General features: G+C 35.5%; 1 protein-coding gene across 12 annotated transcripts in view; it reads right to left on the minus strand.

The window, feature by feature from the left end:
• Positions 1-26026, minus strand: part of PLCE1 (phospholipase C epsilon 1) — a 157889-nt gene that overhangs the window by 20722 nt on the left and 111141 nt on the right. For 9 of the 12 annotated variants that reach the window (XM_068688024.1, XM_068688017.1, XM_068688014.1 and 6 more), the window contains 19 exons: positions 25480-25625; positions 23465-23723; positions 22558-22766; positions 20146-20187; positions 17853-18531; positions 17154-17336; positions 16056-16173; positions 15499-15658; positions 10761-10883; positions 10539-10675; positions 9312-9550; positions 8115-8176; positions 7816-7981; positions 5900-6007; positions 5336-5452; positions 5096-5254; positions 3967-4090; positions 1138-1179; positions 247-371 (listed from right to left, as the gene is read on the minus strand). In XM_068688024.1, the coding sequence (XP_068544125.1) occupies positions 247-371; positions 1138-1179; positions 3967-4090; positions 5096-5254; positions 5336-5452; positions 5900-6007; positions 7816-7981; positions 8115-8176; positions 9312-9550; positions 10539-10675; positions 10761-10883; positions 15499-15658; positions 16056-16173; positions 17154-17336; positions 17853-18531; positions 20146-20187; positions 22558-22766; positions 23465-23723; positions 25480-25625 (3198 nt within the window). The remainder of the gene's footprint in view (positions 1-246; positions 372-1137; positions 1180-3966; positions 4091-5095; positions 5255-5335; positions 5453-5899; positions 6008-7815; positions 7982-8114; positions 8177-9311; positions 9551-10538; positions 10676-10760; positions 10884-15498; positions 15659-16055; positions 16174-17153; positions 17337-17852; positions 18532-20145; positions 20188-22557; positions 22767-23464; positions 23724-25479; positions 25626-26026) is intronic. The other 3 variants (XM_068688021.1, XM_068688019.1, XM_068688022.1) reach the window with 3 other exon arrangements.

Here is a 26026-nt window from a genome sequence, read left to right on the forward strand (position 1 = left end):
TGTTATTGATAGCACCAACAACTAAATTTTCAGCCAAATGTCCTATACATCCAATAACCTTTACTTGAATGGTATGTTGAATGTTTATTCTATCTAATTTATTTTCTCTGCTGTGTTTCCATGCCTTCTACTATTTGTCTTCATTAAAGTGCATTTATCATCTGATATCTCAGTTATCTAAGCTGTGCAAATCCCGTTAAAGTTGATTATAACACAAAGTGGGAAGGGGGAAAAAAGCAGAACTACCTTTCCTTTATTACTGTAAGTAGCACAATCAGCCTTCTTTATTCTTTTGGCAGTCTCTTCATTATACTCAAACTGCAGCTTGTCACCTGATAATTTATTCTCAGGTCGGTCTTCAAGAATGTTATCTAAAAATTAATGGAATTTTAATAAACATAAAGCCAAACAATTTCAACTGGAAATTTAAGTTGATTTAACAGTATCTGTGGATAGTGCCATGAATTTTATCTCAATAATCAGATGCTAGAATAATGCATTTACTGGTCAAAGCATTCTCTTTTAGTAGTAACTTTCTACTTAAAAATTTTAATGCTTAGCTTTGGTTAATATGTTGCGCTTTTTAAAAGCCCATCCTTTTGTGCTCAGAAGATGCTTAAAAAATAATTTAATGAATTAAAATTTCTTCTTCAAGCTTGCTTTCTGAAAACAACTCCTATCCTCAAACAACAAAGAATTGCTGGTCCAAAAAAGTAACCACATCAAATATGTATATGTCTTTGCACGACATGTTTTGGCTTTCTCCTCCTTACATTCACCATGCAAAAATATTTTTTTACATCTATAGGAATTCATCTTCATAGCTGCATATTTATCAGAGAATAATACATCAACTAATTAGTCTTTCTGGATCAAGATATTGTAACTGTCACAAAAGGAATGGTTTTATTTTATTCCTGATATTGCTGATGCTTTGACCATATTCTTTCTTTGCATAACCAGTGTCACACATGCAGCCTTCTAACAGTTCCTGACCAGTTAACAATGCAATATAAAAGTATCTGATTACATTTTTAATATAAAGTAGAAGCCATATTTTCACATGGTCATTTTTAACAGGCTGGAGATGCAGTGCTGATTTCATGCAGTTAAAATGCTCAACCAAATGGCCTTTACCTTCCTGGCTGTTAGGAGCAGGAGAAGCATTAAGGACATCAGCTACAGGGAAACGGAGTCAGAGAGGGAATAAGAGTAAAGGAAGTTAAGATTTACAGCCAGAGAAATGAAAATTAAGTGTCAGTTGTAAAACTACTAGCCTTACACAAATCTAATGGATCAGTGAGAAATATAAAACTGAAAATCTTTTAGAAGGTTTACAGACTATTAGATTAGTTTTGTCAAAATATCAACATAAAGATCCCAAAGAATAATAATTCTAATAAGGCAGTAGACCATGCCTCAGATTCCTTCATGTTTTGCACGCTGTGAATGTTTCTTGCTAGATTCAGATATTTCAAATCTTCTCTTACCTAGAACATTGCTCAAACATTACCTACTGTGGTTGGCTTGCAATATTTTCCTTGCAAACATGTTAACATCCAAGTTTTTCATGGCAATTTTCATCTATGCTTTCTCCACCCTGCCCCACACAAGAATACTCAGATAGGCAGCTAGGCCTACTTTCTAGTAAAACATAACTGCAGGTAGCACCAGAATTAAACTGTAATTTTTCTATTAGCATGAATAATTCTGGTATCCCTTAAACAGCAAGGATCAGATCTTGTGTTCATTAATTTTTGATAATTTTTTAAAATCATTAACACAGAAGTAAGAGACCAACTGTGCTGCAAGGTATGCTCAAGCCTCACAACTTTGAACATGACATCTGTAAGTTAAATAGGTATGTATAAGACTTCATGGTTCAATAAGTGAACCTAGGAGCTAGGAGAACACGCTCAATTTCATCACACCAACAGCTTGATATTCTGTTTCAGACAGTAGAAACAGAAGATGCTGTTTAAAGAGAGCACCATGTATGGTCTATTTGCCTTGGACCACCCCAACATCCACAACTGCTGAATATTAGGGATTTTGGACTGTACATTTCTACTTATAACTTTTACTTATAATCCTGTCCATAAATTTGTCCAATAAATTTGGGCCTGCTGATACTTTCTTTAACCCCTTTTAGAGTGATCTACTTGTTTTACTGAGAGCCTGCTAGACCTCATGAGTAACAGTGCTGTACTCCCTTTTATCCACTGCTCTGTCATTCATAAATATTCTCCAAATCAACCCTCAGTTCTCTTCTCTATCACCTGAAGAATTCCAGCCTTTTCAGACTCCTGCAAGACCACTGTCCCATTCTCTTTATTTTCTTGGTTGCCATTCGCTCCTACTTACTCCAAAATAACCTTCTCAGTATTTGTAGGCAAGAACTGGGCACAGAACTCAAATTGTGGCAAACCAAGGTTTTATACAGAAGCAAAAAGATGTTTTGTTTTCAGTACACTTCCTGATGATCAGCAACATTTTATTGGCTATTATGGCTGCCACCATACACCAAGCTGAGGACTTCAGGGAACTTTCAGTCACTCCAAGATCTCCCAAATAGTTGTGGCCAGTGTAGAATTTTGAATAATGTAGCAAGCTTTTGTTTTTCTTTCCCACTTATATTTATATATTACTTTATGTATTACCTTATATTTGTCTACATTGAAGCACATCTATAAATTTTTGTCCATTTGGTCAGTTTTGTGACTCGTATCTGGAATTATTTAACAATGTTGCAGCATTTAATATCCCAAAGAGAATGATATTACTTGCGGCATCACTATTGTATCATCAAGGCCCCACCTGAGTACTGCATACAGGTTTGGGGACCCCAGCACAAGAAGGACCTGTTAGAGCAGGTCCAGAGGAGGGCCAGAAGGATGATCAGAGGGCTGGAGCACCTCTCCTATGAAGACTGGTTGAGAGAGCTGGGGATGTTTAACCGTAAGAAGAGAAGGCTCCAGGGAGACCTCACTGCAGCCTTTCAGTACTTAGAGGGGGCTTAGAAAAAGATGGAGAGTAACTTTTTACACAGGCAGATAGTGACAGGAAAAGGGAGAATAGTTTTAAACTAAAAGAGGGGATATTTATGTTAGATGTTAGGAGGACATTCTTTACTCAGAGGGTGATGATGCACTGGGCACAGGTGCCCCATCCCTGGAAGTATTTAAGGCCAGGCTGGATGGGTCTTTGAGTAACCTGGTCCCTAAAGCCACAGAGCTGTCCCTCTGTGTCCATGGCAAGGGAGTTGTAATTAAATGATCTTCAAGGTCCCTTCCAACCTAAACCATTCTGTGATTCTATGATTGTTCAAATGCACTGATCTACATTAATATATTATCTGAAAATTACCAACAAAAAAATAACAAATACTCATATAAACTGTTATTCCCTGTTCACTTGAACAAGCCCAGATACAGTAAGTAAGCTTCTCTACCTTTATGCATGAAGCAAACAGCTGAAAACAGAACTAAAAGAGGTATTTCAGGGGTCTCTGTGATTGGAAAGCAACAACAGAGGGTTTTGAAGAATCTGTGTCTTAGATTAATGGCAGTCAGGCAGATGCAAGGACTAAGCCTGTTGCGAACCTTGAACTTTCAAGTGTCTCAACTCCTTCAAAAAGACAGTACAGCTAAATGTAGATAAAGTACACTATGAAGATAATATTTTTTGCATAATTTATAATGAACATAAAAATAATCCATAAAGACTAAAATTCAGTATACATTGCACAGTTAAAGCATCAGATGGTTGGAATTAAATTCACATTCACGTTTTGTATATATTCAAATTATTTTCACTATTGCACCACAGTGCCACTTAGGACATTTAGTACATATCACAAAGTAAGATCAACTTACCTATATTGTTCCTGAACTAGAATGATATTCGCATGTCTTATTGCTATAGTTCTCTAACAAAAGTACTGTAATCAATAAATATTATTGTTACCGTCAGAGAGAGATTCATAGTCATAGTCATATTCATCCTCTTCATCTTCTTCCTCTTCATTAGTAGTTGTAGGGTTGCTAGCACCATTGCTAGCCTGTGCTTGCATATGTGCCAGCTGGTGAGCCTAACAAAACAGAAACACTTATTAAATTACTGGAAAGTATTTTTAAAAAGCTAAAGTCTTTTCTTCAGTATTTGAATCTTATTTTGTTTATATGAAAGTACTGAATACATATAGTGAGAAATAAGTAAGATTATCAAGATCAAACCAACATGCCATTCTAAGGGCTTCAAAACCAAGAAATTGTGTATTGGTCGAAAAACGCAGATATATGAATCCTAATTAATTTGGGGAAATGTCCATTTTACACATTATTCAGAACAAGACTGCCTTTTCCCAGTCTGAGGTATACTGTTTTAGAATCAGTTTTAAGCTTTTTTTTAAGGATGAAGAATGTCCATATACTGGTACAATCAGTGTGATTTAGTTATTCTGATACAAGCATGCCAATATAAATGGGGAAGATTTTCTGTGAGGAAAAGCCCTAAAATTCAAGAAAAAAAAAAAAAACTATTTTTGCCTCCTGAGATTTGTTATTTTAAAATGTATTTACGTTTGGGGTAAAAGCAATTAGTTTGCAATGAGTCTATCTGAACAACAGCATCCCCCACCAAAAGGGAAGAAAAAAAGGAAATATCTGCCTGGCTTGAATACAAAAAAAAGAAATAAAGCCAAATTATATCAAAAATTACAACATTATTTACACATATACATTTATATACATGTATATGAGTATACTTGAGTATTCTATATATATACACACATGATGCATCTCACTATTTCTCAGCAAGCATGAACAGTATGTTATATATAGCCTCAGACTGAAACTTCATTTATTTTCACCACACAGAACATGTGGTGCTAATCATAGTATCATGAAGTTTTATAAAAATAAAATACACTAAAATTTTGTGATGCTGTCTACTTATTTGCAAGTGTTGTAATCTGCTCTGAGTCTTCCAAGCATGAGAATCCATTAGGTGATTCTGCAGTACAAACTTAAAATACAAATGAATTACTTCTAGCTATAGTTATGTCTCACTGCTTCCTAGTAAGAAAGAACTGTACCTTTTGCTTCAATATATCCACTGGTGTTTGATGGGCTTTGAGCTTCTTGTTTTTAAGCAGGATTTTTCTTTTCAGTTGGCCAGGTGAAGGAAGCATGGGGTCATCAGAAAAGTCGCTCTCAAATAAAAATTTTGTTACCAGCTTATCTCCAAATACATTCTGAAACATCAAGAATGTAATATATTATGAAAGAGTACCAAGGCTTGTGCTTAGAATAATTTACCACAATTTACAGTCTACCTTGAAAATTTCAGCCATCTTGCGCTGCTGAGGTAATGAACAGTGGTTTTCTATGGATATGATAATTGGCATGTCAGAGGTGATAAATGCGTTCCGATCAATAGCTTCAACTACTTCCTATGAGAATGAAAGGTCATTGAAAGAACGTGATTAGTTTCCAGCATTCAGTCAACTTACTTCAGTTAAAAGGGGAGAAAGGGGAGCATTTGTTTTCCCCTCTAAGAAGAAAGAATCCACTATATGCTTTCATAAGATCCTCCAGATCAACCTAGCATCTTGTTACAACAGAACTGATAACAGCTACTTATAGTTACACTGATACAAAAAAACAAAAACAAAAACAAAAAACATACAGAAAATTACAGTACATTTGCTACAAAAACTAATTTGAAAACCATAATGTTTACAATTAAGGAGTTCGTATCTGATGTAGTACAGAGTTTATATCCTATTAGGATTTAGCCTATTAGGATTTGTATTTCCTGTAGACATTTTTTTTTTAAATCTCATTAGAGAAAAAAGTACAGATTTTTGTTTTGTTTTTATACGCAATTACTAGCATACCTTAAAAGAGATCTTAGTAGTTAAAGTGTGCCCATGATAAATGATAGGCATCCCATCATCGCCATCCCAGCAGTCTAATTCTACACTTCTACAGCCTTGTAAGAGAACCTACAATGCAATTGAACAGTGTGAGCATATAGAAACCATAGACTCATATCATCAAAGCATTGATAAGCATTGCAGAGCTAATGAAAGCCCAGTGATCCAGAAAAAGAGCTGGAATGAGCAATCTCTAAAGTGTAAACACAGTCCACAGAAGCTAGTCTCTGGCTAACTGCATTTATGCAGAAAGTGAAGAAAGTGAAAGAAAATGAAGAAAGCATTTAAGTTCATAGGAGAAGTACCACAAAGCTTGGAAATTCACAGTATTTTATGGAACATATGGTATCTGCAGGAAGGGGTTATTAAGGTATAGCATAATGTCCAGAGGGAGACAAAAATTTCCATATTTCTACCTGCAAAGGCAGTTGGAAAGTAACATGGCAATTTATTCTAGGTTGTTAATACGACAGCTTAAGGGCACAGCATCTGCAGCTTCTTTGCTGTTTTTGCTTTGGGATGGTTTGTTGTTATTGTTTGGGTTTTTATTTGTTCGTTTGTTATTGTTGTTAGTTTTTAAGTAGAAGAAGGTCTGAAAATAATTTCTAGTGAACACCTTCCATGAGGATTGTTTGAATGCAAATGCACCAGGCCACCTTGTTTAGTGATATTAGGCTAATTTACTTACTTACTTAAGGAAGCTCTACTTTCTAGAAAACCACTGAAGAAAGCAAAAAAGGAAGGAGGGAAAGATAAGCTAACCTATCTATTGTCAGCCCTGTGCTTTTTACTGCTATTGTTATATTGAATGCCCATCACTAAAAAAAAAAAAAAAGTTAACTGTATTGCAATTAAATATTCTACTGAAAACTAAGATCTCTACAAGCAAAATCATTTTCAGCAAATACATTCATGAACAACAACAAAAAAATACTTCTCCTATTCAAAATGCAAATAATTGTGTTTCAGGCAGTTATGTTTCAGGCTGGCACACCATCAGTTCTGCGAGAGCTAGACACACTGAGCCAGAACAGACTGCCCCCTCTCCTCTGGGGACAACTGTCTGGGGGACAGGAAGAGGCTTTTCTGCATCATGCATATATTAGAGCCAGCTGAGCTCTATCTCACTTCCAATCTACTCCCAATAAAATACTCACATCACTCTGTGCAGTGCTGTTATGGAAACCTCCTTTACAACTACTTTATTCAACACAATCATGTTATTCGGGCTTTCCTAACACAGCAAAGCAGTACATGGGATGCCAGATGAGCCCTTCTCAGTGGTAAGTCACTAACATTTAGAATAATGAAAACACTACTCACAGGGAAGCTGATGCGTTCTCTAGCATTTGGTAAATATACAAACACACAAATACATATACATGCATGCAAACAAACACAGAACCAAATGCCCTAGGGAGAAATCATTCTTTTCCTGTTCACAACCAAAGAGGCATGAAGTCTAAAAATCTCTAGAATATTCCTAGAAGTAATGTTTTTAGAAGTTGTAGTTCCATTTGATATTTCTCTTTGCAATGCAGTGTACAATATTTGAATAGTGTTTTTGACATCTGAATGAACTAAAATATTAGATCAGTCTTTCCTGTGGGAAAGTCTAATTTTAGTAGGTTGGGTCAGACCGACTGGTGTCTAGATGCTATGAATTTCAAACTAAGCCCTTTTTTTTTTTTGCCTTAGAAAAGACATTTGAGCACAACTGTGCTTATGGGCAGCTTTCCCACACATCATGTTTTCCAATGTTTTACAAGTGGGGTCTTAGAACATCCAGATTTACAAAGCAAAAAGGTCATGTTTCTGTGACTTGACAGTCAAACAATTCCATGCTGAAAACTAGGCAATGATCTAAACCTGTATACCTGGCTGTAGAGCTCCACTGAGGATTCCCCTTTAAGCTGATGGCCAGTCAGGTAAGTATTGTGTGAAGATTCAATGTAGTAATAAGACAGTGGAAACTGCAAGTCCTCAGCATTCTCTTGTGACTCATCATTTTTGGAGGCAAAGTTGTCTTTATCCATCAAAAACCTAAAAGTGAGATTTCCAAAAATTTTATGCTATGCTGAGTATTTGTGAATGTCATGCAAACCTTAATATATTGGTATCATCATATATATATATATATATATATATATATATAAATTATCACTTAATTAATTACCTGGCAAATCCTTCAAAAGATAGCAGCCCCTGCTGGCACATATTCACACTAGGTTCAAATTTCTACAAGGAGGAAGAAATGGAAGAGATATATAATAATTATTTTTAGAAATACTGCTTTTTCTTATTTTCATAGTGTAGTTTTTGCACTGAGCTAACTAATTAGTATATTTTAAATCATTCTTTTTGTGGATACAGTAGTAGCGGTGTCTGCAGAACGCTCATGCTTGCTTTAAAAATCACTAAACAAGCAATCTAAACTATTAATTGCAGCATCATGGAATCATTCAAGTTAGAAGGCATATTGCAGGGTCATCTGATCTAACCTCCTGTTCAAAGCAGAGTCAGTTCTTAAGCTGAAATTAAAAAGGATCTATAATCATGCACCCTTTTCTTATCAATTGTGTTCAAATACAACACACTTACAGACTTGTGGTGTGCTACTCTGACATTCCTTTAGAATTTATGTCTTTTGAACTTTGCAAATTTATGTTACATATTGATAGTTGAAATATCCAGTTTCTAACCTTAGTTAACTGCTAAGTGGGTACTTGGTTTTGGATTGTACTAATTACACATTTGGAGGTATTCAAATATTGGCTAAATACTTTCTAGCCACTTCAGCCATTGTATGTAATGAAATAAGATGTTCACATTTGCTCCTGGAAAAAACTCTGAGAGGATTAATGTTTTATTAAGGTCTGTTTCTTTCTTTCTTTCTTTCTTTCTTTCTTTCGTTCGTTCGTTTAAACAATAAAAGAAAAATATGTGGAAATTTTTTAAGTTAGGGTTAATCTCTACCAAAAGTGATCACAAACAAGAAGAAAACAATGCACTGCCATGAATACTTCTCCCAAGTGTTAATGTCCCTTCCCAGGTAAAGCATATATAGCTAAAAAATATGTTTATTTGCACTATTTTTTTTCTTGTTATGGGTGCATGCACACCTTTATAGCCTGCAATAAAGATACAATTACATGTTAAGTTCACCAAATGGAAACAAGGACTACAAAGTAAACTGCTTCGTGACCTGAAACAATACTGTTGGGCACACTTACAGAATAATCTGTAGTGAAAACATTAGCCTGAAAGGAGATGACACAGATACACTATTCTGAGTTTGAGGAAGACAAGCAGGGAAAACAGAAATAAACAAGACACCCAATAAAAAGACTTGCAAGATGTTTGTATTACTAACCTGGATAATACTGAGGATTTCATCATAGGTGCAGTGTTCTCCTTGGCAATTCACTAGGAAGTCATTTAGTTGCTGGATGCCCACACCAAATATCCCCAGTGACGTGCTTTCAACTCCAGTGCCATTAGTTACGATACTGGCAGCAGCAATAGCATCAGATATTTGCCTCTGGTTATCTGACAGCTGCTGCCTACTCTTAATGAACAAACCAAGGTCTGAAACATTCCTAGTCAACAAGTCTTTAAAAAGAAATAATAATAAAAATAGAATATAAATATCAGATACATAATTAAGGTGTATTATATACATTATATAGAATTTGACTTAATAGAATATTTAATTATAAATTACTTGAATATCTTATTGAATGTCTTAGCATTAACAGTAAATCTGAATAGAACTAACTTGTTTCTATCCACTAATAGGAGAAAGATTGTTAAATGTCTACATAAAGCAGTGGGAGTGGACTGCCATAAGTGTTCAATTATTATAAACAAAATCCTAGAATTTTTAACATGGATCCACAATCTCGCATGGTGTCACCCAGGATCCTCCTGTTACCTCTCACAACCACGTACAGTCTTGAAGCCTCTCCTCTGCTGTGTGCAATCCCAGAGCCTGCCTACGTGATCAGACCTTATCTTCTTCCAGTCCCATACACCAGTGGTACTGTACCCTCCCCACACGCTGTTTGGCATAAAGACTGCTTTCTTTAACAGTGAAGAAAGCTCCAGACTTAGATTATGGTAACTGGGGAATGTAAAGAGGGACAGAGGTTTCCTTCCCCCTTGTCCCACATAAAGCAGATCTACTAGGAAAACAGATAGGAAAAAATCAACCAGACGAGACACAGTGCACACAGCCTTTTCATTTCTGCTCCCTATGTTTGCTCTTTGTTTTATTCCTACAGCAGATTCCAGAGCTCCTGCAACCAGATACTCCCTGTGTTGGGCCCAGCCTATCTGCAAAAAGCTTTTTGCCTCTGCTATACCAGTTACAGATATATCTGGTTAATATGAAGAAGAGGAAAAGTATTCCTGCTTTATTTCTAAACAGAGAGCCTGTCTTACATCCAGCTAACCAAGTCTTACTGGAGGTACAGCAACAGTCCTGTACTTGAACTTATAACTGATTGCCATTTATGAGATTGACTGGGACACTTTTACTTGAGGCCAACAAATAAAGCTGTTCAGTATTCCAATGGCTGTGTTTTCCCCTTATACTAACCTAAATCAGGTTGGAATCCAATGTTATTTTCATCAATCTTCAAATGAGTATAAAGTGGAGTAGGTTCTAAACCAGATCGATTGCAAGGCACTGCATAGACATCAAAGAGGTCTTTAAGATCCTTGCGGCTACGGACACTGCAAAAAGAGTTGAAAATTTCACCTTTTTCTCTTTTATAAACTTGGGTGAATGAAATCAATACAGAATAAAGATTTATTTTACCTGAAAGATTTGAAGAGTTCCACAAATTCCACAAAAGTCATGTTGCTATCAGAAACCATGAAGTTCTGAAACCCTTTCATTCCTCCTTTAACACGGCCATGCCAGCTACTGCTGCTCCATGCGCTAGATCAGAAAGAGACTGCTGTAATTTGGTTACATTAAATTTCCACTTCTTGAAATATTATGCATTGCTGTATTAATAGTTTATTTGTATTCTCTTTAATGTATTTGCTAGCAATATTTGGAAGAAGCAAATAGAGTTGCATCTTATAAGATCTACCATGACTGTTTGTACTTTCTTGTTTTATAATGGCTATTAATTTCCCTCAAGACAACTGCTAATTTTGCCAGAACAATTAATGTATATGCATACAATTTAAAGCTCTTCCATGTGCAAAAGGGCCCAATGCAAATGGCACAACTGAAAGCATTCTCATTTTTTCTTCAAAGAAATCAATGCCAGTGTTCTTGTACCACAAGCTTTAAAAAAACATGTCCTGGCGTACATGAAGTTTACTAAAGATTTGCTAAGGGAGAAATAAAAGGGATGTAGAATTCCTTAGAGCTCTGCACTGTCAAAAGAAGGAGAAAAGACATATTACAACTGGATACACAATAAAACAAATATTTTCCTGTGCAGGTATGGGGTTTTTGTTTGTTTGTTTGTTTTCATATCTTGGAGAATTAAAGGTATAGATTTAAGAAGTACAATGCATCCCCTGGCACTCAACCCTCCTCATTTCCCATCCACATGGACTTCTCACATACTTTCCCAAAACAGTCTGGATTATCATCGGATAAGACAAGTCAAGCTACAGTCCTCTTCTTCATTTAGGCTTGGACAGTAGCCTCTGGAGGCCATTTCCTTCCAGAAATGAGGTTCTAATGATTTCCTCCTTTCAGCTTCTTGGGCTGAAGGAAGGAAACTGGAATTTCTTGAGAGCAAAGGGAGAAAATGATCACAAAAATAACTAGCTGTTTCATGCTCATTATTTTGGTTGACAATAAATTCTTTATAACTGTAATTGTTAACCTGAATTATGAAACTGAACAAAGCTTTTGAAACAAAACAATGAATTTCCAAAAGCTGCATCCCAAAGTTCTCAGGCTATTACAGGACTTAGACTAGTACTTAGTTCCCACCTTGAACTATTCCTTGAGCTGTATGAACAAGTTCTTACTAAATTCCAAGTACTAATTTGTAAGGGTATCGGTCAGATGGGTCAAGATCCCATGTTCTTTCCAGGGCATAAACAACAATGACCACACATGCATGACTGGGATTTACTAGCACCAGCATCCTGTGAAGGGAGATACCTAAACAGCCAGTACAAGAATCGTTTAGCTGAAACCATAACGAACTCCAGAAGTTACAGTTTTTGTTTCAAAGTACAAGACTAGGTGACCATGTGTCAGACTTTATTTCTCCCTAATGTACAAATCTACGAATCCATTAGTCTAGGAATTCTGCCATCAGGTTCAGTACAAACAGTTCCAACAGCTGTGATGGAAAAACAGGACCAGCTTGTTGTCCACTGTCCCTAAAGACATTTGCAGTCCCTGGAAATTTGTGTTAGAAGCAGACTTCTTTTCACATAAATATACTAGATCAGATTCCTCAATTCACTCCTGGCCTGGGGTGCATGCATGCAATTGAAAACAGCATGTGATTTAAAGTATTAAAAAATACCATCTACTTTGGTTGATAGTGTTCAATATTTTTGACATCACTATGGCAAGCACTGACATACTGCGTATAACTTTTTGGCTAAAATCATTCCTAACATTTTTATCAGACAACAAAAATAAACCACCACGAGGAAAGTCTCTTGACTCCCGAAAACAGACTGGAACTGTAGAGTACTGAAAAGAAAATGAGCAGCAGATGAGAAAGCTCACCATATCTCCAGAATTGATCACTAGAGATTATACTCTACAGTAATTCCACGGGTAATAAATACAAGATTGTTTTTAAAAAAAAAAAAAAAAGCCAAACAAACAAGAAAACTCCACTACCACCATCAAAACTGTTTAATTAGGAGTGGCCTAGATCACCACTATAGAGATAATGAGAGAGAAAGTTCACATTTTCTTCACAGATAAGCCCCTATATATATAAGTATTCATGTTCTGCTATATATTTATGAGTGGTGTTACTACCCTGTACCCTGTTTCCACCTTAGAGGCAGCACTAGATTTCTAAAGAACTTGGGAATTTACTGCATGAACATCCACTTGGAAGGAATGACAGAAGACAGCTGCAGGCTACCTGTGTGTGGAAATCGTATGTACATCTGGATTGCATAAGGATTTATTTTCAGTGTAAGCTGTTTTAAGGAGGTAAGGAATATCAAGGGCATGAGCCCTTGATAAGTAAAAATACAGTTCTTCAGTTCTTCATTCTCTAACTGCAAGAAGTACAATTTTTTAAAATGTACAACAAAAACATCTCTTTCTTATTTTAAATTGCTATTTTTTTTTTCACTTTAAAAAATTTTGATTTATTCAGAGCTTCTCACATACTGTAGACATGGATATAGGTAATTGTTTAGGGAAAGTTATTTTTAATGTATATATTATACGGAAAAAGAAAAAGAACCAGAAATCTTTCTAGCTGCTACACGGAGACTTTAATCATTTGTTACCAGTTAATATTCCTGTGCTGCAAAGACTTTTGCAGAGCCCAGTGGCACCTTCTCCTCCCTGCTCTGCTAAGTCATGGGTTCTGCGTGGGACCATACAGGCACCTACAGCTGCACAACCTTAAGTCCAACAGTGGTTCCAACTATTAAGCCTCTTCTGGGTTTGGGTCTACATCCGGGTGCAGCAAAGCGGATACTAACCTGATTAATTAGCTCTGTTGGATCTGATTTGTACAGAGCCAGATACACATCTACAATTCAGTCCCAGTGGATCATGTATTTCCTAGATTACTTCATAATCTAGGTTATTTCAGCTTTTTTTTTTCTTTTCTTTTCTTTTTCCCCCCTCAGTAAATGGATTGCTCATTTTATCTTAATTTGCGATACTACTGACAGAATTGGTTGGGTAAAATTAAGAATATAAATTGATTGTTATGATTATGCTAGCAATTGAGGAACTAAAGGTAGTCATTTCATTTAGAACATGTGAAGCGTCCATACACGTGAAACCCTGCAAGAACGATTTGGAGTTGGGGATGAAAATACCAAGACTCAGGCTTTCTCTAGTGCTCCAAGTCTGAGGAAGATTTCCTCAGAACAGATGAAAGCATCCATATAGTTGCATTCAGAGGAGCCTTCTTCAAATTCTAGCATGATGGGTCCTATCAAGTAGGGGAGAGCTCTACCAGGCAACACTGCGGAGTCTTCAAACAACTTTGCCAGCGAAAACCTGACATAACTCTGGGAGGCCTATAGTGCTAAGCTGTGCAGGAATCTGTAGAGAAACCCAGGACAGAATGAAAGGATTTAAAGAAACGTTAGCTGCCCTTTCCCCTGGGAATGTGAGTTCTCAGTTGAGCCTTTTAATCTCATTTAGAGAACAACAACTCTTTTGGGATAAAAACCAAAAAGCAGATTTGCAAAACAGAGAAACATTCTCCAGAGGTATTAATGCAGTGTAAAAGAAAATTGCTCAGATCCTTGAAAATAAACAAACAAACAAAATAACCATAAATGTCTTAAAGAGATAATTCCTAGTCTGGTATGTTCATCCCATCGTTGTATATGACAGCAAGGAACAAAAAGCAAAGAACATAATAAGTCTCAGAAAGCAGAGTTAAAAGGAGAAGCACCCAGCCACAGATGCCCACAGTTGGCTCTACTGCTCACTTCCACTACTAAACCTAATCATGTTTAGTGTAAAAAATCCCAATGAAATAGGCAATATAAACCAGTACATAAGATATGTCTCTTCAAAAATACTGTTCTGCCTGAAGCATTGATCTCTTCCATTGCTTACCACCGCTTTCCAGGGAACCCCAAGATTCACACTCATGCCCACACCACAGCTTTCATTCCGTTAAAAGGCACTGGAAAGTCTCCATTGAGACTGCCTTCTTGTATGTCATCAAGTACCATCCACAACCCTGATATATTACTCTTGTTATATTATTATTACTATTAGTACTACTACCGTTATTACTATTTATAGAATTAATACATTACTGCATTATGTCAATGCACAGCAACAGCATGACCTGTTGAACTGTGTAAGTGTAAGAAAAATTATGAATATTAAAGAAGAGAGGGGCCTGTAAGAGAAGAAAGATCTCAAAACTGTTCATCCAATTGGCTGAGAAAGTACTGCAATCATCACCAGGAATGTCAGCAAAAGCTAATACTCCCCGATGTAGAAATGACTTGTGCTGAGAAACCTCAGCACTTCAGTTCACACATCTACATTTCTGTTGAGTTTATATAGAGAACGTCTATAACTACGTTTTGGAGACAATCCGGAGAAAGAATTAAACTTGTGGAGTTTTGGGATGAATTCCAATGTGCTTCTGTAATAGACTTACTAACTGAAGCATGCTGCTAAGGGACTGTCTACAAAGCTGTCCTCTGATTCATGGTCTTTCAGATTAAATGCCCTATGTTGTGCTACAACATGTTTCAGATGTCTGTCAAAAGGCTAATTGCATTTCTGGAATTGTTTTTGTCAGATTTTGTCAGTTGGTCAAGAAAAACACATTTGATCATAATTAAATAACAGTAACTTTTTTCTTTTAAAATCGAAGCACTGATTTTATCCTTACCTAGACTGACTCTTGCTTGAAGACATTACAGGAGAGGAGACTGGTCTGGCTGGTGAGGATGTGACAGCTCCTAAATTAGGAGATCCAGATGCTGTCAGAGAGTGTGTTCTTCTTGATGACAAGGTGTTAGATGGAGAAGCATTAATAATAATACTTTGATCTATGGAGAAAACAAAAGTTTGCAGCACTATTACAGCTTCAGGCCCAAGAAAAATGCTTTCATTGATGTTCATAATTCATTAATGTTCAGTAAAACACTAACGGGATTCTGGGATTCTAGATTTGTCCCACGACAGTCAAAAAGATATGATCTCAGTAATGCTTATACGTGCATTTAGTCTGACAAGAAAGGAAGTGCTACTAAAACTAAATGAAAGAAAAATCATGAACAAAAAAAAAAAAAGAAACAATTTTTAAAATTTTATAGCTTTTCAAGTTTTGACTGTATAAGTAGTTTCCTATCATAAACATATCTTTAGCACCATAAAAAATATCTGTATAAAAAGATTTTAAGCAAAACCCTGAAGGACTCTTAGGTACCAAAACTATGTATCTACCTGATTCTTCTTGCTCATCAATATCTTGAGGATCCGAACCACTTCTATTACGATATTCCTTACAGCTTTTTGCCTTCCGAGTGGCCATTTCATCATCAGTGGCCTCTCCACTTTCACCCTAGAAATGAAGTGAGCACCATAATAAACATCCTCAATACACTATTTTTTCATTAGTTATCAGTGCAATCTGTAATTTGACCATCAGATGAATCAGCCATTCCTTATGAAATTACTTCTTTAAGGCCAGTAACTATGCTGTCAGTAAAACCATCTAAGTAGAAAAGAGAGAACTTAATCATGATGAAGGATACATAATGACTGCAGGAACGTCACGTTCTACCTCAGTTTGACATCTCACAGAGGACTACAGTGATCATGCCTCTCTAAACTGGTCCAAATGGTTTAAACTTTTCTACTGGTGTATGGGTGCCCTAAAGAGGATGAATCTTGTCATCTGGATCTCCCCTACCTGCACACTAGACAAAGTGGATAGTGTTGAGCTGCTAGACCCTGCATTTTTCTGTTTCCTGGCTGGAAGTGGAAGTGGTTGAATCCAGAAAAATAAAATGGAAACTGCCAAAGTTCAGTTGGCTTACATGGCTGCAAGCTATGTAAGATAAAACTGTATGCAATTGTAAGGCAGAAGAACTGAGGTGATGTTTTCAGCAATGTGAAAACAAAAAGGAGCAAAGAAACTGACTACAGCCTCCAAACACTACTTTGCAGGTTACAATTTTTGTTACTAAAAATATTTTACCATTATACTGAGGTAGCAGCTAAAGTTCTTAATACATTTCTATCCCTCATCTGCTAGCCCCAGTGCCAATGTTTCCTGAGAATGCTTCAGGCATGACAAAAGAAACACAAAATAATGGAAAACTACAAGCCAAAAAAAAACACAAACCAAACCAACCAACCAACCAACAAAAAAAAAAAAAAAAAAAAAAACAAACACAACATGGTGCAATAAGCAGTTTTAAAATTATCATCTAACTTTGCCCTGGTTCAGAATATAGCTAGCTAGCTACACAGTAGCTGTAGGAAGGAAAACTATCAGCCAGACAAACAACAAGATACAATAATAACAAAATATTCTACCCTCATAAGTACTTTCTTCTTTTTCTTAGCTGCATTTATTCCCAGAGTGTTGTTTCTCTGAACACTAGGTTTCTCAGTGCTTTTGGTAAGAGTTCCTGTGCTTGTGTTTCTTGCACTCCATCGTCTGCCTCCAAAAAGTTCAACAGCCTGAGCCAAGGTTGGGCCTTCAAACCTTCCATCCTCCTACAAAAATTCTCAGCATTAACAAAACAAGAAGGATAACTGCCAAAGAACAAACACATCTTAAGCAATAATACAGACATCTCTAAGGAACCAATGAAAGACTAAACAACAAGAGCAGGCAATTGTTAATTATTGCATGAATGCAATAGGGTTATTTTGTTTGCTTTTTTTTTTTTTTTTTTGGCCTTAACTCTCAGTACTCAATATTTCTGCATCCTTTTCATGCAGTCATTGCTTTCTCTTTAGTAAAATACTTATTCCAAAGGTCCAAATATACAAAGAACTTCATAATAATAATCATAATAATAAAGATTTAACTTGAGTGTATCAAAAACATGCACTGTTAGATGAAACATTATGTGGAGAACCAGATCTTGTTCACTCAAACCATGTTTCAAAGTTGGAGATTTGGCATTCAAGTTTAGTCTTAGTTTACTTGTAATAGAAACTAATTGCATGACATTACACTGTTGTTATCTTTGAACTTGTTTTATATAAAATCACATCATCTTTTACCTGGTAAAGGCTGACATACTGTTTCCGTAGCCACTGTAGTCTTTGATCAGGGAATCTCCTCATTTTTCTTACAGCTTTAGTCAATTCCAGCAATCCATCATATAGCATTCTGGCAGTATATTTTGGAGCAACAAAGTGCAGCAATTTATTATCAGTAGTCTGAAGTCCATAAAGTAGTGTTATACCATTTTCTTCAAGGGACATGTTACAAAGTTTATTCTGAACACACACAGTGTGCATATCAATGCCAGAGTGTCCCATATACACAGCCTTGGCTGAAAATAAATCCAGAAAACCTTCCACAAGTCCATTTAATCCAGTATTGCCAAGAAACTGGCAATACTTACCAAGCTCAGCAGTATTACCCAGCACACTCAGTTTTGCCTTAGCATTTGCAGGGCAAACTGTCGTGGGTTTTGTCCAAGTCAAAGTACTATTGTCAGGCTGAAGCTGAAGAAAGCAACGTGCTGAAAGATGCGTTTCCTGGTCATAATGAATGACAGTCACCCCTTGCAGCATGAACTGGTGGACATCAGCTCTGATAGATAACACGTACCAGGGAATGAGTTCTATGCCATGGCAGAAAGCCTTTTGTTGTTCTTCTGTTGAGTTTGTGTCCCATTCCTTCAACTGCTCAAATATATCACTTTCAGAATCTGAAAGATCTCCAATTATAAATCTGTGTGTGAACAAAGATTTATGTGAACAAAGACTTATATTTAGTTTCATAAACCCACTTCCTACCTAGTGAAGCACATGATTAATATGTAGATGTATGCTATGACTGATTAATACTTTTTCTCTTGCAGTTTAAATTAAAAAGAATACATGGACTTACAGGAACATCTGTAGATTTTACGATATTAAAATTTATGCTACTAGAATTTTGTATTAAAAGATGTTGCTACTCCTTATAACTCCTATAAAAATATAAATATGTTTTCTTAGAATTTTCCAAAGGTTACATTAATAATAAATAACTTCAGTTTGGATCTTAAAGTCAAGCGATTCCACTTTCTAAATCAATAGCACAAGATCACTTCAGTGGAAATATCAATAAGTATTGTATGTGGAAGCTGGTAACAAGATCTAGTGGAAGGAAGATAAGATTTTTATCCTTTAATATGCAGATTTAATGTGCAGACCTTTCTCTTATTAACACTCGTGAAATTAAAATATATGCCTTCCTCAAAAGAATGAAGCACAAATGTTATCAGATACTTCCCATTAGAAAAATTAAATTTTATGTAAATAAAATTTAACAAGAAACATTTATTATTTTTTTGAAATATTTTATGACAAGAAACAGTGGATACAGAACAACAATATCTGCATTAATAAATGAAGTACTTTAAATATAAATTCTTCCCTACAGAAGCTTCCAGCATGTATGAATGAATGAACGTTCAAAAATTCAATACTGCTTTAAATTGAACATAAAAAGAGTAAACTCCATGTACAGCAGAAATAATAAAGCACATTTTCCTGAAGATATCCAAATCATCTTGCTTTGCATATTCTTTGAGGCATCTTGTCCTAATACCCTCAATACCCTTCATATCACCACAGTACTCTCAGCTCCTGCCCATGTCCTACCAGCTGAGCAAAAGGCAGTTCACATTATGACTTGTTCCAAGCCACATACACCATCTCACTGAGCGAAACACCACACATAACCTTTAGGTCTTCCTTAAACTTTTCTCTCCCCAGAGTACTAATTCACTTGAATTTTCCCTTATTCCAGATATCAATGATTTCTCAGCCAATAGGCCGAGGGATTTTTCGTGATGTTGAGGAGACTGACAAAAAAAGGATAGAAAAACTGTAACAGCCTCAACTGTAGCTGTACTTCCTTAAAAAATCTTCCTAAATATAAAGGTCATATCATATATCTAAGCAGGTATAAACTGGTGTTAAATTTGCTGAGTTTTACCACATTATATACATTATTTACCTGGGTTATGCAATATTCAAATTTTCAAATGAAACTAACAACCAAAAGTGTTTCACTCCCCCAGGACCCCAAAATAATCAAACTAGTCTCTGCAAAAAATCTAGAAAATGTATTCTGAGACTAAATGTGCATGGCCAGAGAAATTTTGCATATAGGAGGCCAAAATGGCAGAGCTTCGTTCCTGCCTTATTTCACATTTGATAGCACTGGCATGCAGCAGATTAAAATGCACAGGAAATAGGTAAACCAAGCGCATGCAAGCAATTGTATGCAGAAACAAAACCTCTGACATTAGCTAGCAAAAGCGACATAGCTGTGAATTACTGAGAACAAACTTACAGAACTTGGTTTGAATCAGAAGCTTTCTTTACACGTGTCGCACTAAGATGCAAGGAAATGAGAAGAAAGGATACAGGAATCATTAAAACAGACTGCAGTTTTAAAGGGGGAAATTACATGGGATATGAAAAGGAAAAAACTTGAGTTTTTCCCTTTTATTGTAAAGGATACTTACTATAACTAAGAAAGCTTAAAAAGGCAGATGAGAGCAGGCCAACAAAGTGATGTGACAAAGTTTAGAGCATCTTACTAGGACATTTGATTAACATTTCTACAAAAATGGCATTTCAAACTTTTTTTTTCCTATCTGCCTTTATTTCTTTGAGAATTGTTAAGAAAGACTTCTAATAGAAATTAAATTTTGATATTTACCTATCATATAAGGTAACTCAGGGTGATTAGACAGGTCACTGATTATAGAGTGACACTGAGTTTATTTGCAAGCACAACTGGGAAAATAATGGTTATACCCAGTACCTACTGATTTTATTAGATGCCTTTCATTTTTTTCAAACGAAACTAACCAACTTTTCTGGGTTCATGTTCCACAATATTAATCTGAATCAGCAAAAAGCTGAAAATTTTCCTTGTAATATTTTTAAAAAATAGTATTATATAATAAGGTGTGTTTTTCAGCTTTTATAACCACAATAATACAATTATCAGGTAACAAATATTTGTTATAAAATTTGGATTATATAATACTTTATAGAAAATATAGCTTAGGTCTTAAAATAAAGGCTTTCAGTTGTTCATAGTATTGAAAATTAAATATTACAGCCTCCACAGAACAAGGACAAGAGTTCAAAGCCCTTCTGCCTCTCTACAGGAATTTGTTTCTGTTTCACTCAGCTCTCAATGCCCATGAAAGAAATGGCAATAGAATAAGGAATTGAAGTAAACTAACACTTTCACACAGATAATTTTTCTACAAGTCATTATGATGTTGAAATCAGCACTTACTGCACCAGAACTACAGCCACTAATAATCTGTATAGCCAATGGCTTGAATCAGGAAGCTGCACTTCTGTTTATTTCAATTTGAAACTTTAATTTCAATATCATATTAATCTTATTTAGTTATTTATTTATTTTACATTTAATTCCTACTTTAGTTAGCATAAATAACAAATTTAACAAGAACTGATTTCATAAACATGTAACAAAGAGAACTTTATTTTCCCCATATTTTTATTTTATATTCAAATTCTGCTTTGTGTATCTAAGTGAAAGGCTGATTTCCCTAGCTCATTCTTTATTTGAACTGAAAGTTAAAAGCAGATTTCAAAGTATTTTAATTAAGAAAAATAATTTCTGGAAGTGTTTAAACTGCAGTAGGTCAAGAGACAACATACATGGACAAAGTGGAACCGTCTTGGCATAATGTACTGTGCCACTGTCCAGAAGGAACCAAAGCCAGATGTGAATAATTCTATTAGAAATCATTCTTTCAGGAAATAATTATTATTTATTTGAAATGAGGTTTACAACTGCATGTTAATGAAATAAATGCATTTAAAACAGGAAGAGGGTAGTTCCTTCTCAGGCAGTCACTTATTAGATTTTTTGTGTAAGTAGCTGAAATAGGCTGGATACTTCTGAACATGCGGATGTTTTACATTGCTTCACCTGTGAACAGTATGGCTCTGATACTCAGTTTGAAGTTATTTTAACAGTTACCTGGTTTAAAGCTGACCTATCTATGTCTATATGGGCTGCAATTTCACTAAAGCAATACTCAATCAAGTGACATCATAAACTTTGCATTTAGCATTCTTGTTGGTGAATAGCACGGAATATTGGGTCTTCAAAGTGAAAATCTGGGGTTTTTGAACACTGAGCTCTTTAATGGAGCACAATCAAGTAAACACCTAGGCAAAATAGTAGGACTAAACCAAAATGAAATTTCAAAATGTGGAATTACTTACAAACATCTTCTGGTCATAATGTTAAAGCCTCAAATGAACACAACCTTAAAAGAAGTGGTCCTATGAACAATAATAAATAACCCTTATTTTGGAAAGGACATGACGCTGCCCTAGTGTGCAGAATATAATGTTCTGAGCTCTGATAACAGATATGTCCCGGTGCTATTCCTGGCACCACAGATCAAAATTGTAATCGTAACTGTGGATTTTTAAAGCTCTATGTGTAAGATGAAAGGGATTTACCCTTATCACTAGAGGAAGTAATTACATCATGAGGGAAAATATAACTATACAGAGAGTTCCCAAGCATTTGAGTAGCAGATACTTAGCATAATTCCAGGCGGAAAAGGTTTTGACTTGTAAGACGATAAATAAAAGAGAAGAGGTTAAAGTCGCCTATGTTTCTATAACGAGCACTGATAAAAAAAGAAATTAAACATGAAAAATGTGAAATATACAGACTGAGATAGAAAATGAGACCTACTGGTACCGGTTTCTGTCCTTCAAGGAGTTTTTTCTTGAATTGCTTCCTTCACTAAAATTATCTTCACCCTCTTCAGATTCCAAACTGCGATTACAGCTCCGAATAGTTTGGAATATATTGTTTGCTGTTGATTCTTTTTCTGGATTATTTAATCCATCTTGGCCTACTCGTTGCAAGAAATTATCTTGTCCACTGTAATCTGAAACAAACTAAAGATGTCTAAAAGGTTAGTATTGTAACAATAGAAACACTAGAACGCTGTCATCTACACTGGAGGATTTTTACTTACAAGACTTAATAATATTTAGTATTTATTTCCCAGTAGCTTCTAATCCCAAACAGACCAAATCACTGCATAAATCAAGTTTCAAAAATTTAGTTTATTTTTTAATTTTTTTAAGTTTCAATAATTCTCCATAGACTTTTTAAAAGCCTAGGCTTTAATCTTTTTATGTAACAGGGACTTGTTTTTTTTAAAAAACAGAGAAAAAACTCAAAGGAATTGCTGTGTTTCATAAAGGAAAAACTGAATCCACTGAGCTTCTGAATTCTGTTTTCAAGGAACTGAAAACCTTCCAATTCCCAATAAGCTATGCAAAGTTCAGGACATTTAACAGAAAATAGATGCACCTTTAAGTATTTACATACTTATTTTACCTTAGTATAAACATTACCCTTTGGTACAGATAGTATTTTCTCAGTACACCTATATCAAACAATATATAACCAAATATATATTGCTACAGTTACTATGAGAATGAAATAGGTCCATGTAACTGAACTATTGGTAAAAGTGGTTTAGGGAACTGTAATTAGATGATGATCTCATATAAAATAATAAAAAAAAAATCAAATAATGCACTGGATGGCTATGAACATAACCTCTTAGAATATCAATCTGACTTACCTCTAACGTTTCTTCCTGGGAATTGTACCGTGGACAAAGTCTGATGAGGCTTGATGCTCCATCCAAAATTTCACAAAGCTCTTTTAAAAATACACCACAGAAAGGAACTACTTTGCAGCCTGGAATATTGAGCGCCCGGTTGATCACTTTCTTGTACTCTGACGACGACTCATGTTGTGCCATAGCATCTTTCAGGCTTCGCATAGTTTCAATATCAGACTGGTCCATAAATTGCCACATTTTTAAAACTTTTCTGGATCTATTGCAAAAAGAGATCACAACTACTATTAAAAAAAATACACTGAAGTTCAACTCTTGCAGCATACATATAATAGTGGAAATTATTATCATTACTCAGAAATCACTTAATCATACTAATCTCGTTATTTTTAATGAAAATTCTGGTTAGTATGCTGCTTCTATCCTTTGAATTATCAAACACCAGAACTACCAAGGAGAAACAAGCAGTCTGATCTACATAAGACTGGCGTAATGTTTGGGATTTTAATAAAAGCTCAGGTACACAAGAGGAAGACAAGCAGGCTTTCTAACCTTTACATTTTGTCATTGCCTTAAAGTTACATGGGCCTAGGATGAAATAAGAAAAGATTAAAGAAATGGCATGAAGACAAACCAGATGGTTTATTACAAATTCCTTTAGCTGCATTATGAGTGAACAATCCATAAAGTAAACAAAAGTAAATATATATATTTAAAATATTTTATATTGACTTATTTCCATTTCACTCAAAATCTGCCATGGAAATAAATGTCAAGATCATTTTCCAACTCTCAGGCACCAATGCAGTGCTGCAGACGAATTTTTGATTTCAAACAGAAATGGCTCCTGGTGCCCCCTGAGTAGTAGAGTCCCTGCCCCCAGACTTTCTACAAAGGTTTGTAGAAACACTAACAGCTGAACGTCCTTAACCCTGCTTTATGTCCTAATCCTGGAAACACTTCAAATCGTGCACCAGCCTTGCTCTTTGGTTTCCCTTTTGCTGTGCAGATGCATTACAGATAAAATTAAGCCCTTAGTTTGTTTTGCATTTTCCCTCACAACTTACATGGCTAGGAGACTGTGGATGCATTCTGCTGAAGACTCCCTGCCTCTATGAGTTTTTCAAATGTGTTTTATATACCAAGAATGTAAATAAATAGCTCAACAGAATCCTTAGTAAACCACAAAGACCGACAATACAAACACATTAAAGCTTTGTTACACAAACATGAAATACAAGGAGGGTCAGAGCTAAGAGATGGGAAATCTGATCTTAACTCTTCAGTCTAATTTGCTGCTGAGTGAACTGCACACCCGAGCAAAGGCAGCGCCTTTCAGCCCACCTGGCCCCATACAAGCCCACAGCTCTGTGGGAAGGCTACCGACATGTCTTTAACCCCATACTCTGTCTTTCTCCTGGAGACACGGCAGGTCTGCCTATTTAGAAACATTGCAGCATGAGACCCCAGCATCAGTCAGTGTAAATAAACTTGGAGAGTTTAAAAAAAAAAAAAAAACAAACACAAAAAAACATAACTTTTAGCTGTTTTGGGGGGTATTTTGGTAGTTTAATTTTTATTTATTTATTATTTGTTTTGTTTTACAATTTAAGACTGACTGTTCTAGAACATTATCATGATTATCTTTGACTTGTGTTCTGGAAACTCCAACCCCAAGTTACATTCATTTTAGTCAATGTTAGGCAAACCATAACTTTTTTCCCCATCTTCCTTCTACATTAAAAAAACATCTGTTTAAAAAAAAAATGTATGCTTTTAAACATATCATATTTAACATTTACCAGAAAAAACTGATGGTATCTCCAAAACATTTTGAAAAGAATGCCTTTTAGCATTTTTTTTAAAAGGGATTATTAATAAAGTCACAGGGTGAGATGATGTAATTTACCAACAGATTTCTGTTTAGTTCATTGTTCTTCAGAGACATCTGCTTAACAGAAGTTGCAGTGTAATCTATCACTGAAAAGCCATTTTAAAAAAAGAGTTGCCAGTACCTTAGCCCTGCCAAAAACTCCATTACAGCATTGTAGTTGCCCATATTCCAGCAGCATTTTGCCACATGTACTAAATATGAGAAGACTTCTCGTTTCTCCTCCATAGAACCTGCAGTCAGGATCAGCCAGGTAACCCATGAGCTCACCTTGTAAAATAAAACGGACAGTACAGTCAGCCAGAGCAATGTTACTTGGAACATTTGTGCACATCTGACAGATAACATCTTTTTTTCTTGTTTTCCCTTCTGCAAGCACGGTATCCAAGAAAAGATTATGCATGCACTTATGGTCATATCTCACATGCATTACAAACACACCTGACACACAGACAAACTGTTCCACAGTTACATCATTAATTATTCTGATAATAGTTGTTAAAACAAACAAACAAACAAACAAAAAACACAAACTACTATATAGTAATATCAGATATTCTGAATACGCATTCAGGTCACCAAAGAAAATGGACAGCTTAAGCTAGTGATGATTTCTAAAGCTGTCAGAGAGATCTATAATGTAAATTGCTATTAACACAGCTTACAAATCT

The sequence above is a fragment of the Anas acuta genome, chromosome 7 (genome assembly GCF_963932015.1).
Source record: "Anas acuta chromosome 7, bAnaAcu1.1, whole genome shotgun sequence".
In the NCBI taxonomy this organism is placed as follows: domain Eukaryota; kingdom Metazoa; phylum Chordata; class Aves; order Anseriformes; family Anatidae; genus Anas; species Anas acuta.